Source organism: Rhinopithecus roxellana, chromosome 17 (genome assembly GCF_007565055.1).
Source record: "Rhinopithecus roxellana isolate Shanxi Qingling chromosome 17, ASM756505v1, whole genome shotgun sequence".
NCBI lineage: Eukaryota > Metazoa > Chordata > Mammalia > Primates > Cercopithecidae > Rhinopithecus > Rhinopithecus roxellana.
Genome location: NC_044565.1, coordinates 62,472,196 through 62,487,594, shown reverse-complemented (window position 1 = coordinate 62,487,594; position 15,399 = coordinate 62,472,196). Strand labels below are relative to the sequence as shown.

Genomic DNA, 15,399 nt, shown 5'->3' with positions numbered 1-15,399 from the left:
TTGGGCAAAGGTCACAGAGGAAGGACATTCAGAAAAGCAAGAGATACACTCCGAGCTTAGGAAATGGCAGCCTCCCAGCATCCCAAGCTCCAGGGCTCCCAGGAGAGGGGTCTGATGCTTGTGGTCAATGGGCAGTTCTTCCCTGTAAGACCAGCAGGAAGGAAAAACACCATTCCTACTCACAGGTGACTCTGCATGTCGGTTCAAGCAGAAGGAGATGTGGGGAGAGGCAGCTGTGCTCTCTGTGCAGTCCAAGACCTGCATGGAAACCCACCCAGCATCCACCTCAGCCAGCTCCCCAAGGTCCCACGGGTGAAGACGGGGATGGCTTTCCGCCCTAGACCCTGTGCAGTCTGCCCTGGGCTCTCCCTCTACGTGCCCCAGCTGTAGCCTCCTCCTGTCTGAGGGTGGGACCGTGGATGGTCCTCGACTCCCCGAGGGAGGACCTGGCACAGGGCCAGTTGACCATGCAGGATGCGTGTGAAGGAAGCCCAGGCCTGCCCGTCATCCCTCCATCCTCCCACATCCTCCATCAACCACGTTCCAATCCCTGGGAAGTGATTCTGAGTATGACTCAGGCTCAGTTCTGTAGCTCCACCTGACAGCAGATGTGTGCTGAGTGGGTTTTCTGGGTGCCACCTGTTGCCAGGTGGCGGCTGGGGTGTTTAGCAACCCTCAAGGTCCCCAACTAACCCCTGGAGTGTGGTCACGTGGGAATAAAGACAAACAACTCCAGTTCTTTCCTCTGGGCCTCCTGCTCTACCCTCACATGCCCACAGAGCCGGGAGGCTGGACCAAGGCCAGCGTGCACCCTGGCAGCCCCACACCAGAAGGAAGCATGATGGCACTGCCTACGAAGCCAGATATGTGCTCGGCAGAGGCAAAGAGGACGCTTTGCATGCCAGGGCTGCACCGAGAATTCCAAATCCACAAGGCCTCAGTGCAGGGCAGACTCCACTACCCCCCTGCAGGAGACTGGAACCAGGGAGGTTAAAGCAGCGAAGCCACTGGAAGCTGAGACCCTTGCATTACCCGAATGCTCTGTTGCCTCAACGCGCCCTTTGACATATGGACATGCTCACCCCACTGAGGAGGCAGAAGGGGATGCCTGTGCTTGAGGGACTGCTGCCTTGCCCTCCTGGACCATGGCTGGCTGCCCACTCATCCAGGAGATGACTGTCATTAGCAGGAGGCTGGTCATCTTCATAACAGAAGGTACAACTTCCCAGGGGATGGCAACAGAGAAAGCAGGTTCAGGTCACCAGCGCATCCCTCCACCTCACTTCACAGCAGAGGAGGAAGCTGAGGTCCAGCGAGGAGACACCTGCTGGGACAGCCACATGGCCGGGTGCTGCCCTTCAGCTGCGCACTCTCAAGGCAGCTTAGAAAACAAGATAAATGGCCAAGCACGGGGCTCACGCCTGCAATCTCAGCACTTTGGGAGGCTGAGGCAGACAGATCACTTGAGGTCAGGAGTTTGAGACCAGCCTGGCCAACATGGCGAAACCCCATCTCTACTAAAAATATAAAAATTAGCTGGGTGTGGTGGTGGGCACCCGTAGTTCCATCTACATGGGAGGCGGAGGCAAGAGAATCGCTTGCACCTGGGAGGCGGAGGTTGCAGTGAGCCGAGACCACGCTACTGCACTCCAGCCTGGGCGAGAGTCAGACTCCATCTCAAAAAAAAGAAAAAAGAAAAAAGATAAAAGATAAAAGCACCTGATCAAATAAAAAGTGAGACATGGACCCTGGGCAATCAATTCTGGAAGGAGGCCCCTCTTTTGCAGAGGGTAGACTAACAATTTTTTTTTATAGGAGACACCCAAATAATTTTTTTAAATAGAGAATTTTCTTAAAAAAGACATTAAGCACACATGTAAGGGATAGCCTGCTGTGACACTGACCTCGAATGGCTCTTTGGAGCCATGTCCAAACCAGGTTCTGTTTCCTCTCCTACTAGGACTGTCTGCGGCCCTTTCCAAAGTGTTTTTCCGTCTATTATCTCATTTTTATTCTCATGAGGAGCTTTTACAGGAGGAAAGTGAAACGGGGTCATGCAGCCTCTAGTACTGGCCTGCACTCAGCTCTGAAGACCCGTCAGCTGATGTTTCTGAAACGTCAAATCAGCCCAGAGCCCACGCCACTCCCAACGTCAGTCCCAGTGCCTTGGGAGGGAGTGACCTCTGTCCTGGCTGGACGAGAGAAGGGGAAGGGTGCACAGGCCCCAGCCAGCTCCCATCCTATCTCACCACCCCGACTTCAGCCTGTGCCTCCCCAAGGGCTGGGGGCCAGTGTGACAGCAGCTCGGAGGCCCCAAAGGGCTTCGTGGTTTTTAGACTCCCCTCTGCCTTATTTCATGTGATTCCCAAACTATCCCCTAACAATGGTATTATTTTTAATGTCATATTTCCAGAAAATTACACTGAAGACCAGAGAGGTGAAGTGCCACCACCATACAGAGAAAGCCAGGGCTCACTGTTCCCCCAAAAATGCTAGCAGAGGCTATGGATGCAAACCCAGGTCCAGGATGGCCAGTGGGGACATCCTTCCCCAACCGCCAGTACAGACTCTGGTGTCCCCACAAAATGAGGCTGGAGCATAGGACGGTGGGAGCGTGCTAGGTAGGGTCTGGGTCCCCTGTCCTCACATGCAAAGCCTGTCCCAGCGCTCACCAGGTCCCTTTCTATCTGGTTTTAAAAATCAAGCTTGGGTCCCAGGTTTTCTTTTGGAGGAAGAAGTTGTGGAAATAGCTAAAAGTGGTGGTGACACAACATGGTGAGTGTACTAAACCACTTTTAAGGGGTTTTATTTTATGTGCATTTTACCTCTACTAAAAGGAAAAAAAAAAAAATCAAGCAAACCTGAGTTTTTTTTAACTGCAAACCTAATTTATAATACCTTATTAGTTTTTAAAAATTATTTTTCAAAAAAACTCCCAGATTAAGGGAGGTTTTGGTGGCCTCTTCTACTTTTCTATATCTTCAAAATTTTATCCAACAATCACATGACGGTAGAGAGTTTGAGTGTCTACTATGCAGGCACTGTGCTAATAACTACTTAACATTTACCTCCCCTAACACCACAGGAGAGAGGCAGAGACTCCGGTACTTGGTTCTTGGCTGCTATGCTATGTGAGAGGAAGGTGTTACATTTATTATCTCTTACTCAGGATAAAACATGGCTAGGACACTCTCAAATATCAGGACCAAAAAAAAAAGGCTTGAAGGAATAAGCCTCTGTGATGGTTTATATATAAATATATTTTATATATATATATACATATACATATATATACATATACATATATATATACATATATATATATACATATACATATATATATACATATATATATATACATATACATATATATATACATATATATATATACATATACATATATATATACATATATATATATACATATACATATATATATACATATATATATATACATATACATATATATATATTTTTTTGAGATGGAGTCTTGCTGTGTCGCCCAGGCTGGAGTGCAGCGGCGTGATCTCAGCTCACTGCAAACTCCGGTTCCTGGGTTCACATCATTCTCCCACCTCAGCCTCCCAAGTAGCTGGGACTACAGGTGCCCGCCACCACGTCCGGCTAATTTTTTGTATTTTTTAGTAGAGACGGGGTTCACCATGTTAGCCAGGATGGTCTCGATCTCCTGACCTCGTGATCCGCCCACCTCGGCTTCCCAAAGTGCTGGGATTACAGGTGTGAGCCACTGCGCCCGGCCTTGTGATGGTTAATATTAAGTGTCAACTTGATTGGATTGAAGGATACAAAGTATTGATCCTGGGTATATCTGTGAGGGTGTTGCCAAAGGAGATAAACATTTGAGTCAGTGGGCTGGGAAAGGCAGACCCACCCTACATCTGGGTAGACATAATCTATTCTGTGGCCAGTTTGCTAGAATATGAACAGGCAGAAAAATGTGAAAAGAGACTGGCCTAGGCTCCATCCAGCCTACATCTTTCTCCGTGCTGGATGCACCCAGTCCTCCAACACTGGACTTTAAGTTCTTCAGTTTTGGAACTCGGACTGGCTCTCCTTGCTCTTCAACCTGCAGATGGCCTATTGTGGGACCTTGCGAATGTGTGAGTCAATACTTAATAATTAACTAATAATTAACTCATATATATATATATATATATATATATATATATATATATATACATACACATTCCATTAGTTCTGTTCCTCTAGTGAACCCTAATACAGCCTCTATCAGTCTTTTTTCTTTATTTTAGAGATGAAGGTCTCACTATGTTGGTCAGGTTGATCTTGAACTCTTGGCCTCAAGCAATCCTCCTGTCTCAACTTCCCAAAGTGCTAGGATTACAGGTGTGAGCCACTATGCCAGTCTCTTTTTTATTTCTTTATAATTGTATATACTTGCCAAATACTATACAGTGTAGGCCAAGAAAGCAAAGGAACTCTTCCAAACTTCAGTTTACCTGACTGTGGCTTGAGCCAAATGAGGATAAGGCAGGAAACAGCCCACAGGATGTCACTCCTGCCTTGAGGCCAGTTCCTTGGGGCTGGGGTTTTCAAATAGGAATCCTTCGGGGAGGGTTTCCAAAAGCAATGAGGTATTTTCTAGATAAACAAGGAAAACTTAAGTGCCTACTAAGTATACTCTCACTCATTGCTGGTGGAGTATAAATTATTTGAAACTCTATAGGAGGCCAGGTGCGGTGGCTCATGCCTGTAATCCCAGCACTTTGGGAGGCCAAGGCAGGCAGATCACCAGAGGTTCGAGACTAGCCTGTCCAACATGGTGAAACCCCATCTCTACTAAAAATATAAGAAAAATTAGCTGGGAATGGTGGCGGGCACCTGTAATCCCAGCTACTCGGAATGCTGAAGCAGGAGAATAGCTTGAACCTGGAGGCAGAGGTTGCAGTGGGCTGAGATCGCGCCACTGCATTCCAACCTGGGTGACAGAGCAAGACTCTGTCTCAAAAAAAAAAAAAAAAGGAAAAGAAAAAAAAAAAAAAAACATGCCAGATTCTTCAAAAAAATTAAATACAGAACTACCATATGACCTGGCAATTCCACTTTTGGGTATATATCCAAAGTAACTGAAAACAGGGACTCAAACAGATATTTGTACACCGGTGTTCACAGCAGCACTATTCACAATAGCAAAGCCGCAGAAACCACCCAAATGTCCAAATGAGCAAACAAAATGTGGTACATACATGCAATGAAATATCAGCCTTAAACGGGAAAGAAATGCTGATCTACACGACGACACAGAAGACATCAAGCTAAGTGAAATAAGTCAGTCAAAACGGGACAAATATTATATGATTCCACTTATATAAAGGAGCTAGTGAGGCAAATTCAGAGACACAGTAGAACAGTGGTTACCAGAGCCTGGGAGAATGGGCAGTATTATTATTTAACAGGCACAGAGTTTCTCTTTGGGATGATGAAAAAGTTCTGGAAACGGAGAGTGGTGATGGCTGCACGATATTGTGAATGTACTTAATGCCACTGAATTGTATACTTAATGGTTAAAATGGGAAATTTTATACTATGTATATTTTACAGTAGCTATATATATATATATATATATATATATATATAATTTTTTAAATGCAAATATCCTTTGATCCAGCAATTCCACTTCTAGGTTTTTATTCTTCCACAGATATACTTGCACATATATACTATAATAAATACTGCTACAAGGGTATTTATTACAGCAATGTTTATAGTAGCAAAAGATCGTAAATAACCTAGAAGTCTACCGAGAGCGCAACAATAAATTATGTTACCTCTGTATAATGACTGAACACAGTCATTAAAAAGGATGTGGCGGCCGGGCGCGGTGGCTCAAGCCTGTAATCCCAGCACTTTGGGAGGCCGAGACGGGCGGATCACGAGGTCAGGAGATCGAGACCATCCTGGCTAACACGGTGAAACCCCGTCTCTACTAAAAATACAAAAACTAGCCGGGCGAGGTGGCGGGCGCCTGTAGTCCCAGCTACTCGGGAGGCTGAGGCAGGAGAATGGCGTAAACCCGGGAGGCGGAGTTTGCAGTGAGCTGAGATCTGGCCACTGCACTCCAGTCCGGGCGACAGAGCGAGACTCCACCTCAAAAAAAAAAAAAAAAAAAAAAAAAAAAAAAAAAAAAAGGATGTGGCAATGCAATATAGACTTAGAATGCTAAGATAGTAGGTGAAAAGATCTAGTGCCTGTAATCCCAGCATTTTGGGAGGCCAAGGCAGGCAGATCACTTGAGGTAAGCAGTTCAAGACCAGCCTGGCCAACATGGTGAAACCCCATCTCTACTAAAAATACAAAAATTAGCTGGGTGTGGTGGTGCATGCCTGTAGTCCCAGCTACTCGGGAGGCTGCGGCAGGAGAATCGCTTAACCCCAGGAGGCGGAAGTTGTGAGTCGAGGTTGAACCACTGCACCCTAGCCTTGGCAGCAGAGTGAGACTCTGTCTCAGAAAAAAAAGAAAAGAAAAGAAAAGGTTTAGTACAAAAGAGTGAATAGGCTACCGTGTGTGTGTGTATAAATTCTATAAACCTCTGAAAGGGTACATTAAAAAGATAATAGTGACGGGTGATTGGTGGACGGGGCTGGATGGCTAGGGGAAATGAAGGTGGGATGACTTACTTTTCCTAGTATACCCTTTTTCATACTTTTATGATTTTATACACGTATACTTTTGCTATAGAGGATCTTACTAGCAGGCCAACCCTCCAGCCAAGAACAACTGTAAAAGTTGGATAAAATACATAAAAACCCAGCTCTTTAAAGGCAATGGAAACAACCAAAGCAGCCAGGACTTGAGGGGCCAAGCTCTCAGGGGGAAGGGAAACACAGTTCGGTCAGCCCAATGCACTCTGCCGTTTTCCCTTGGGACTGGGGTCGAGAGGCTGAAGAGAGAGCAGTGAGGAGGGCTTTCAAGGGGTTGGAGAAACAAGGACTGTGAGCAAGGATTCCAAGGCAGAGAGAGTAGAGGGGCTAAGACCCCAGGGAAAGAGAACCCTACTACAGTGAGTCCGACTATTCCCCTTTAGTATTTGCATGGGGCAAGAGACCAAGAATCCAAGCAGAAATTGAGAGCTAAGAGGCTAAGCTTTCAGCAGTCTCATGTTGCTAAGGAGTTCAAGCTACCATGAGAAAAGGACCAGCCTTCCAGTTAAGACCCCTGAAAAGCTATTTCCTATCTGCCCCTGCTCTAACCATCTGCCACAAGAAAAGTAAATCCTCCCTGGAGAGACAACATTATTCAGAACCACTACTATTTCCCATTCACAACATCTAGTATTTAATTCTTAAAAATGCCTGGAGGCTAAAGTGGGAGGATCACTTGAGGCCAAGAGTTTGAGACCAGTTTGGGCAACATAGTGAGACTCCATCTCTACAAAAAACCACTTTTTAAATTAGCTGGGCATGGTGGCACACGCCTGCAGTCCTAGCTACTCACAAGGCTGAGGTAGGAGTTTTGGTTGAGCCCAGGAGTTCAAAGATGCAGTAAGCCACTGCACTCCAGCCTGAGTGACAAAGCAAGACCTTGTCTCAAAAAAAAAAAAAAAAAAAAAAAAAAAGAGCCAAGATGCCAAGGTTTCAACAACAAAAAATGCACACCCATTGGTATTATGGTTGCCAGTCAGGAACTTTAAAATAAATGTTTAATATATTCTAAAAAATAGTTGACAAAATAGAAATACATAAGGAACTGAAATCCAGTTTTTAAAATCAAATGGAAATTCTAGGACAGAAAAATAAATAATAATTGAAATTGATGACTCATTAGAAGAGCTCAATCACTGATCTGACAAACCAGAGGAAGACAGGATTAGTAAACTGTAGATTAGGTCCACAAAATATTGTCTGAAATGCAGAAAGAAAAAGAGATTCAGAAAAAGAAGAGATACTTCTAGAACATGGTAAAAGTGTCTAACAAGGATATGGAGTCCTAGAGGAAAGGAGCGAATGGGAAGAAGCAATAAAAAGATACTGGCTGAAAATGTTCAAAACTGACGAGACATCAAACCAACATTCAAGAAGCTCTGTGAATACTAAGCAGAGGAACTGCAAAGAAAACTCCCAGGCACAGCATCGTAAAACTGCTGAGAACCAAAACCAAAGAGCATTGGGAAAGCAACCACAGGAAAAAGTATGCATTAATGTAACAGGAGCAACAGTCTATCTGACAACTGGTATTTCAACAGGAATGATGGAAGCGGAAGAATAGTGAAATGATGCTTTTAAAGGGCCAGAAGTAAAAAATGGCAGCCTAGAATTCTTTATCTGCAAAAAGTCTTGGTATGATTTGAATGTGTCCGTTCAAAATTCAGGTGCTGCCAGTGTAATAGTATTAAGAGGTGGGGCCTTTACGAGGGGATCAGGCCACGAGGGCTGCTCCTTCTTTAGTAGGGTTAAGGTCCTTTAAAAAGGGCATCACACGACATTCAGCTAGCCTGCCCTTCTGCCATGTATGGACACCAGAGCAAATGCTGGTACATTGATCTTGGACTTACCAGCCTCTAGAACTGTAAGTAGTAAATTTCTGTTCTTTATAAATTACCCAGTTTCAGGTATTCTGTTGTAGCAGCACAACACAGACGAAGACAGGTATCTTTCAAAAATGAAAGCAAAATAAACACACTCGTAGGTAATCAGAAATGGGGAGAATTTGATACCAAGAGATCAGCATAAAATACTAAAGGGAATTCTACCAGAAAATGAAGCAAAGAAATGGAGAAACGAAGAACAATTGAGAGGGTAAAACTGTGGGTAAATATAAGAATATTAATGAGATAAAAATATTATATAAAATAATCACGATAAGGGCTTGCGGGGTTTAAAATATGTTGAACTAAAACACATTACACTAATAGCCAGAAAGTGGGGGGCAGAGGCTTGTGAAATGAAGTTAAAAGGTTTTGAGATCCTTGCATTGACTAAAGAGGTAGTAATAATTTGGGGCAGATGCAAATATGACATAGTTGACATTATTTCTTTTTTTTTTTTTTTTGAGACGGAGTCTCGCTTTGTTACCCAGGCTGGAGTACAGTGGCGTGATCTCAGCTCACTGCAAGCTCCGCCTCCCGGGTTCACGCCATTCCCCTGCCTCAGCCTCCGGAGTAGCTGGGACTACAGGCGCCCGTCACCACGCCTGGCTAATTTTTTGTATTTTTAGTAGAGACGGGGTTTCACCGTGTTAGCTAGGATGGTCTTGATCTCCTAACCTCGTGATCCGCCCACCTTGGCCTCCCAAAGTGCTGGGATTTTACAGGCGTGAGCCACCGCACCTGGCGACATTATTTCATTTTTAAAAGATTTTGACAGATTTGGCAGAATACACATTATTCTCAAGTGCATCAAAACTGACCACATGCTAGGCCAAAAAATCAAGTTCCAACAAATTTCAAAGGCTTGAAATCAGAGTATGTTCTCTGACCAGAATAAAGCTAAAAAAAAAAAAAAAAAAAAAAAAAAAACTGTAAACAAATCCTCAAATGTTTAGAACTTAGTGCACTTCTACATCGCCCATGGATCAAAGACATTTCAATGAAAATTAGTAAATATTTAAAATTAAATTACATTGAAAATATGGCATATTAAAACTTGTGAGATAAAGCTCAAACAATGTAATGAGTGAGATCTGTAGCATTAAATGCATGTTTTAGGAAAGAAAGGTTGAAATTTGGTCATCTAAAGTTCTATTTTGGCTGGGCCTGGTGGCTCACGCCTGTAATCCCAACACTTTGGGAGGCCAAGGCGTTCGAGACCAGCCTGACCAATGTAGTGAAACCCTGTCTCTACTACAAATACAAAAAAATCAGCCGGGTGTGGTGGGGCGTGCTTGTAATCCCAGCTACTCGGAGGCTGAGGCAGGAGAATCCCTTGAACTCAGGAGGTGGAGGTTGCAGTGAACCTAGACTGCACCACTGAACTCCAGCTTGGGTGACAGAGCAAGATTCAGTCTCCAAAAAACAACAATAAAGTTCCATTTTAAGAAGGTAAAAAAGGACACAAATTAAGCCCAAAGAATAAAGAGGCCATGACAAAGTTTAACGTAGAGATAAGAGGCCATGCACAGTGGCTCACGCCTGTAATCCCAGAACTTTGGGAGGCCGAGGCGGGCAGATCACAAAGTCAGGAAATCGAGACCATCCTGGCTAACATGGTGAAACTCCATCTCTACTAAAAGAAAATACAAAAAAATTAGCTGGGCGTGGTGGTGGGCACCTGTAGTTCTAGTTACTTGGGAGGCTGAGGCTGGAGAATGGCGTGAGCTCAGGAGGCGGAGCTTGCAGTGAGCCGAGATCGCACCACTGCACTCCAGCCTGGGTGACAGAGGGAGACTTCGTCTCAAAAATAAATAAATAAGAGATAAGAAATGTACAAAGAAGGCAACAAAGATTAAAGGTGGTCTGCTGAACAGGCTAAAACAATGAGCCTTAGCAATACTGATTAAGAAAAATTTTTTTTTTTTTTTTTTTTTTTTTTTTTTTTTTTGAGACGGAGTCTTGCTCTGCCACCCAGGCTGGAGTGCAGTGGCCGGATCTCAGCTCACTGCAAGCTCCGCCTCCCGGGTTCACGCCATTCTCCTGTCTCAGCCTCCCGAGTAGCTGGGACTACAGGCGCCCGCCTCATCGCCCGGCTAGTTTTTTGTATTTTTTAGTAGAGACGGGGTTTCACCGTATTAGCCAGGATGGTCTCGATCTCCTGACCTCATGATCCGCCCGTCTCGGCCTCCCAAAGTGCTGGGATTACAGGCTTGAGCCACCGCGCCCGGCTAAGAAAAATTTTTTAAAGGCACAAATTATCTTTGGTAATGAAAAAAAGGAACATTATACATTTCAGACAAAAGGTAAAAAGAAAATATTAAGAATGTTATGCCAAAATTTTGAAAATTTGAATGGACATGTTTCTGGGGAAAAAAACCTCTCTAAAACCTATACAAAAGGAAATATAAAATCTGAACAACCTTATTATCTATGATGGAAACAGAATCTTCCCCTAAAGAACACTCCGGGCCCACAGGACTTCATTAGTGCCTTTAAAAAAAAAAAAAAAAAAAAGACAGGGTCTCACTTTGTTGCCCAAGTTAGAGTGCAGGGGCACAGTCACGGCTCACTGCAGCCTTAACCTCCTGGGCTCAAGCGATCCTCCACCTCAGCCTCCCAAGTAGCTGGGACTGCAGGCATGCACCACCACGCTCAGCTAATTTTTTCATTTTTTGTAGAGATGGGGTCTTACTTTGTTGCCCAGGCTGGTCTTGAACTCCTGGACCCAAGTGATCCTCCTGTCTCAGTCTCCCAAAGTGCTGGTATTATAGGCATAGCCACCTGCCTGGCCACACCTACAGGCCAGCCACATGCCGTGACTTCTAAATCTAACGAATAACCCAAATTATCTTCAAACTATCGGGAGTTAGAAAGAGGGAACACTTCTCAAATTATTTAATGAGTTGGGCATAACCGTAATACCAAAACCTGTGAAGTGCATGGAAAGGAAGGAAAATGGCAGGCAGGTTTCTCTCTTGAACAGTCACAGAAGACGTAAGGAGAATGTAGGTAAATGGAAACACCCAGGGGGCAGGATTCCAACCTTCCTGATGGTAACAGTGCTTTACCAGTCCCAGTGGGATTCACACAGGTTCCTTCTTACCCTTAAAACAATCTCTCAGCAGGGCGCGGCGGCTCACACCTGTAATCCCAGCACTTAGGGAGGCCGAGGCGGGTGGATCACCTGAGGTCAGGAGTTTGAGACCAGCCTGGCCAACATGGTGAAACCCCATCTCTACTAAAAATACAAAAAAAATTCAGCTGGGCGTGGTGCCAGGTGCCTGTAATCCCAGATTCTTGGGAAGCTGAGGCAGGAGAATCGCTTGAACCCGGGAGGCAGAGGTTGCAGTGAGCCGAGATCATGCCATTGCACTCTAGCCTGGGTGACAAGACCAAGACTCCGTCTCAAAAAAAAAAAAAAAAAAAAAATCTCTCGAAGGTTTTACATATGGGGGTACTGAAGTTCAAAGAGCAGCAGCAACAAGCCCAAGGCCACACTCAGGACAGAGCCGGGCTAGACAGATTCATTCCACTCGGAGAATTACAGGCCCCGGCTGTGTGCCCAGCTAGGCCTGAGGATGCACCTCACCCCTCAACTCCCCCCACACCTCTGTACCTCCCTTCCACCTAACCTGGACCTCTCCGTCCCGGGGCCAGTAACTGCTCTGCCAGTGCGGCGTGGGCAGGCAGTGCAGAGAAGCACCAGTGTGGCCCAGGCAGGCTGCTAGCACCCTCAGGAGCCCCGGGTCACCCAGGGATGACCCTCTCTGCTGGTGCCCAGGCTCCCTGCGCTGACCCTGTCCAGAGGGAGCATATGGCCCTGGGCATTAGAAAGCAAGCCTCATGGCCCCATGCCCTTGGCCTACCTCTAACAAGCTCTAAGGGTTACAAAGCAGTTCTGGGTTTCTCATTTGACCCTCAAGAAACCTACAAGACAAATGTCAATACCTCCACTTTGCAGATGAGGAAAAGTGAGGCTCTGCAGGGTGGGTACCTTATCTAAATTATCTACAAGAGAACAGCCTCAGCGTGAGACACAGGGCCTTCCTCATCACACCAGGGGCCCCCACAAGACCGTTCAGTGTGACTTAAGATGTCCTAGATTGTACAATATGAGACAGCTAAGATCAATGCAGACAGACATGCTGAAAACTGCACAAATGTTATATAAAAAGAATGCTCGCCTAGCTAGGTGGTGACACATGCTTTTTTTTTTTTTTTTTTTTTTAAGTGTAGAGAACCCAGAGGGAGGCTGCCACAGTGCGAGATCAGATACAAACAAGAAATGAGACAGTATAAAAAAAACAGAAATTAAAGAATGCCTTTCAAGGGGCTTTACAAGCCAGGAAAGGAAGGTTCTTTAAATATTCACAGGCCACAGCAGCTCCTCAATAACCACAGGTCACAGGGCCCAGGGGAAGGGGCGCATACGATGGGCTAAGAAAATCCCCTCCTATGGGGGCCTTCTGAAAGGAATGAGATTGGTAAATGGGGAGGGAAAAAAAAATCCCCAGGACAGTGAAATCAGGGACCCATCAGCTAAATGACTTAGTGTGTGCCTCGGAACAGCACTGTCTAGAGAACGTGAGTGAGGCCTGACGGTGGGGCTCCTGTAAGCCAAGGGCTCTAGAGTGGCCCCCAAAACCAAGGCCCTGTCCACCTGAGTGGCACCATCTACGAAAACAGCAATTTCAGTGCATCAGGAGCACACAGAGCCTCCTGAACACAAACGATGTGGTTCCCAGAGCAGAGAATCATAGTGTCAACCTATTGAGAGCTTGTTTTTGAAGGGGAAATAACCTATGGATAACAGGAAATTCGTGGATGTAATTTCTGGAGACCTTCAAAAAGCATGTGAGAAGAATCCAGGCCAAAACTATGTAAAAGCCTGAGGGACATAGGAACTGGGAGGATGGTTCGGCCATGGAAGAGACTGGAGGGAAGCCAGGAAACCGAGGCAGGGACAGCCAGGCCTCTCTCCAGATGGAGAATGTAAACAGGGGCATCCCCGAGGAACAGGCTGGTTTTCCTTCTTCAGCAGCGACCTCGGATGGGAAGGTAAGGGAGAGGAGCTCCCGAGTGGGGGCGTGAGGCTGACACACTTCACCCAGCAGGGCCCTGAGGCCGCAGGATGGGTCAAGGCCCCGCCCACGGCATGAGCAGGCGCACAGGGTGATCTGCGGTTGGACCAGCAAGAGCGGCGGGGCAGGCGTGACGTGAAGGGATGCCCATGATGCCCCTGACCCTGACCTTGGTCCCGAGGTCATCGGAGAAAGGAATGCAGGAAGGCGTAGCTGGCTGCTTGGGCGATGCATTTCTTTAAATGGAAAAGTTTTTCATTACAGAAACAAAACAAAGCAAACAGCAGGAAGGCAGACGAGGAGAGATCCGGGTCAAGCAGAAGAAGATTTAGGAGTGAGAGGCTCCCTGAAGCTCAGAAGCTGCCCTCTAATGGCGAGGAGCCCAGAAGGCCAAGTTCAGAAGCAAACACCTGAACAGGGCAGATGAACGCCAAGCCCCACGGAGCCAGGGGCTGCCACTCTGGTTCCTCTCCCTCTGACAAGGCCACAGTCCCTGAGCCCAAGCTCTAGGCCAGAGGCCTCCCGAGAGCCTCACCTGCTGCTGGCTCTGCTCTTCCAGGTTCATCTTCACCTCCAGCGACTGGCGGGCCTCCAGGAAGGCCTTGCGGTGCTTGCGGTCAGCCATGTAGTAGGACATGATGCCCACAGCGATGGCGCACAGGTAGAGGAAGACGTTGGCCAGGATCTGCACCCCAGGGAAGAAGAGAGAAAAGGCCAGGGGTGAAGGCATGTCTTCAGAAAAGGGGATGGAGGAGGTGGGGTGGGTGGTGACCAAAATCAAACTTCAAGTTGCCCAATGTCCAGGCAGGGGCCCAGCAGAGCCTTGGACCCCAGAGCCTCGGACACCACCAAATGTACCATGGATGGGTGGTCCACCCAGGGGCATGGCTCAAGGCCTGAAAGGCTCAAAGGTTCCACGAGGGGCACGGTGCAGGCGTTTGAGGCTGCCTGAGGGGCTGTGGTTCCCCCTCCAGCTTCCCAACAAAGCAAGGCTGGCCAGTACCTCCAGCTGTGAGGACTGAGCAGACCCTTTGCCACCCATTCATTCCTTCATGCATTTGCTCAAGCAGCACTGTGCCGATTTGTTGGGAAGGAGGGTGCACAAATCCCAGGTCCCACTGAACAGGACGGTGTAATCCTAAAAGCTCAGATGGTTTGGCATGCTGCAGGACCCCTGAAGAGGTCCTAGGCTGATTTGGTAGTCACAATGTTTACCTTACACATGTGTCACAGGTTTCTAGTTTTCTGGGATTCACAGGTATCCTCTCAGCTAATCCCACCTGCCAGCAGGTGAGGGGTGCCCAGTACCAATACTCAGGTCTCAAGTTATTGTGGGGGTATCCTGGGACTTGAGGTCTCCCCCACTGCCTGCGAGGTCAGTACACTGGCTCAAAGGGCTTCTGGGGTATCAAGTGCCCGTTCCCCATCCCTGGCACCCTGAAGATGCCCCAGGTGTCCCGGCCCACTTCCATAGGCTGTAGGGACTGCAGATCTGATGGTCTCCTGCTGGGGTAACCTTGGGTACAGATCTGAACATCCCAACCCTGCCTGGTGTCCAGGCCTGGCTGCTGCTACTCCAATCTTTGGCCATGACTGGGACCCAACATGTCTGGACCAAGTGCTAATCCTTCCTACTTCTCCAACACCACTGGCCTCAGTAAGTCTTTTCAAGCAAGGCCTCTTTCCTGGTCTGGCTCCTGCAGCTTCCCTGGCGCCAGCTCCATGCCCTTCCCCCAAGGCTGTGGCCAC

The 15,399-nt window shown here is 46.9% G+C and overlaps 1 protein-coding gene across 5 annotated transcripts in view; it reads right to left on the bottom strand.

The window, feature by feature from the left end:
- Nucleotides 1–15,399, bottom strand: part of ADCY3 (adenylate cyclase 3) — a 104,399-nt gene that overhangs the window by 39,990 nt on the left and 49,010 nt on the right. For all 5 annotated transcript variants that reach the window (XM_010358501.2, XM_010358503.2, XM_030921245.1 and 2 more), the window contains exon 3: nucleotides 14,186–14,335. In XM_010358501.2, coding sequence (XP_010356803.2) covers nucleotides 14,186–14,335 — 150 coding nt within the window. The remainder of the gene's footprint in view (nucleotides 1–14,185; nucleotides 14,336–15,399) is intronic.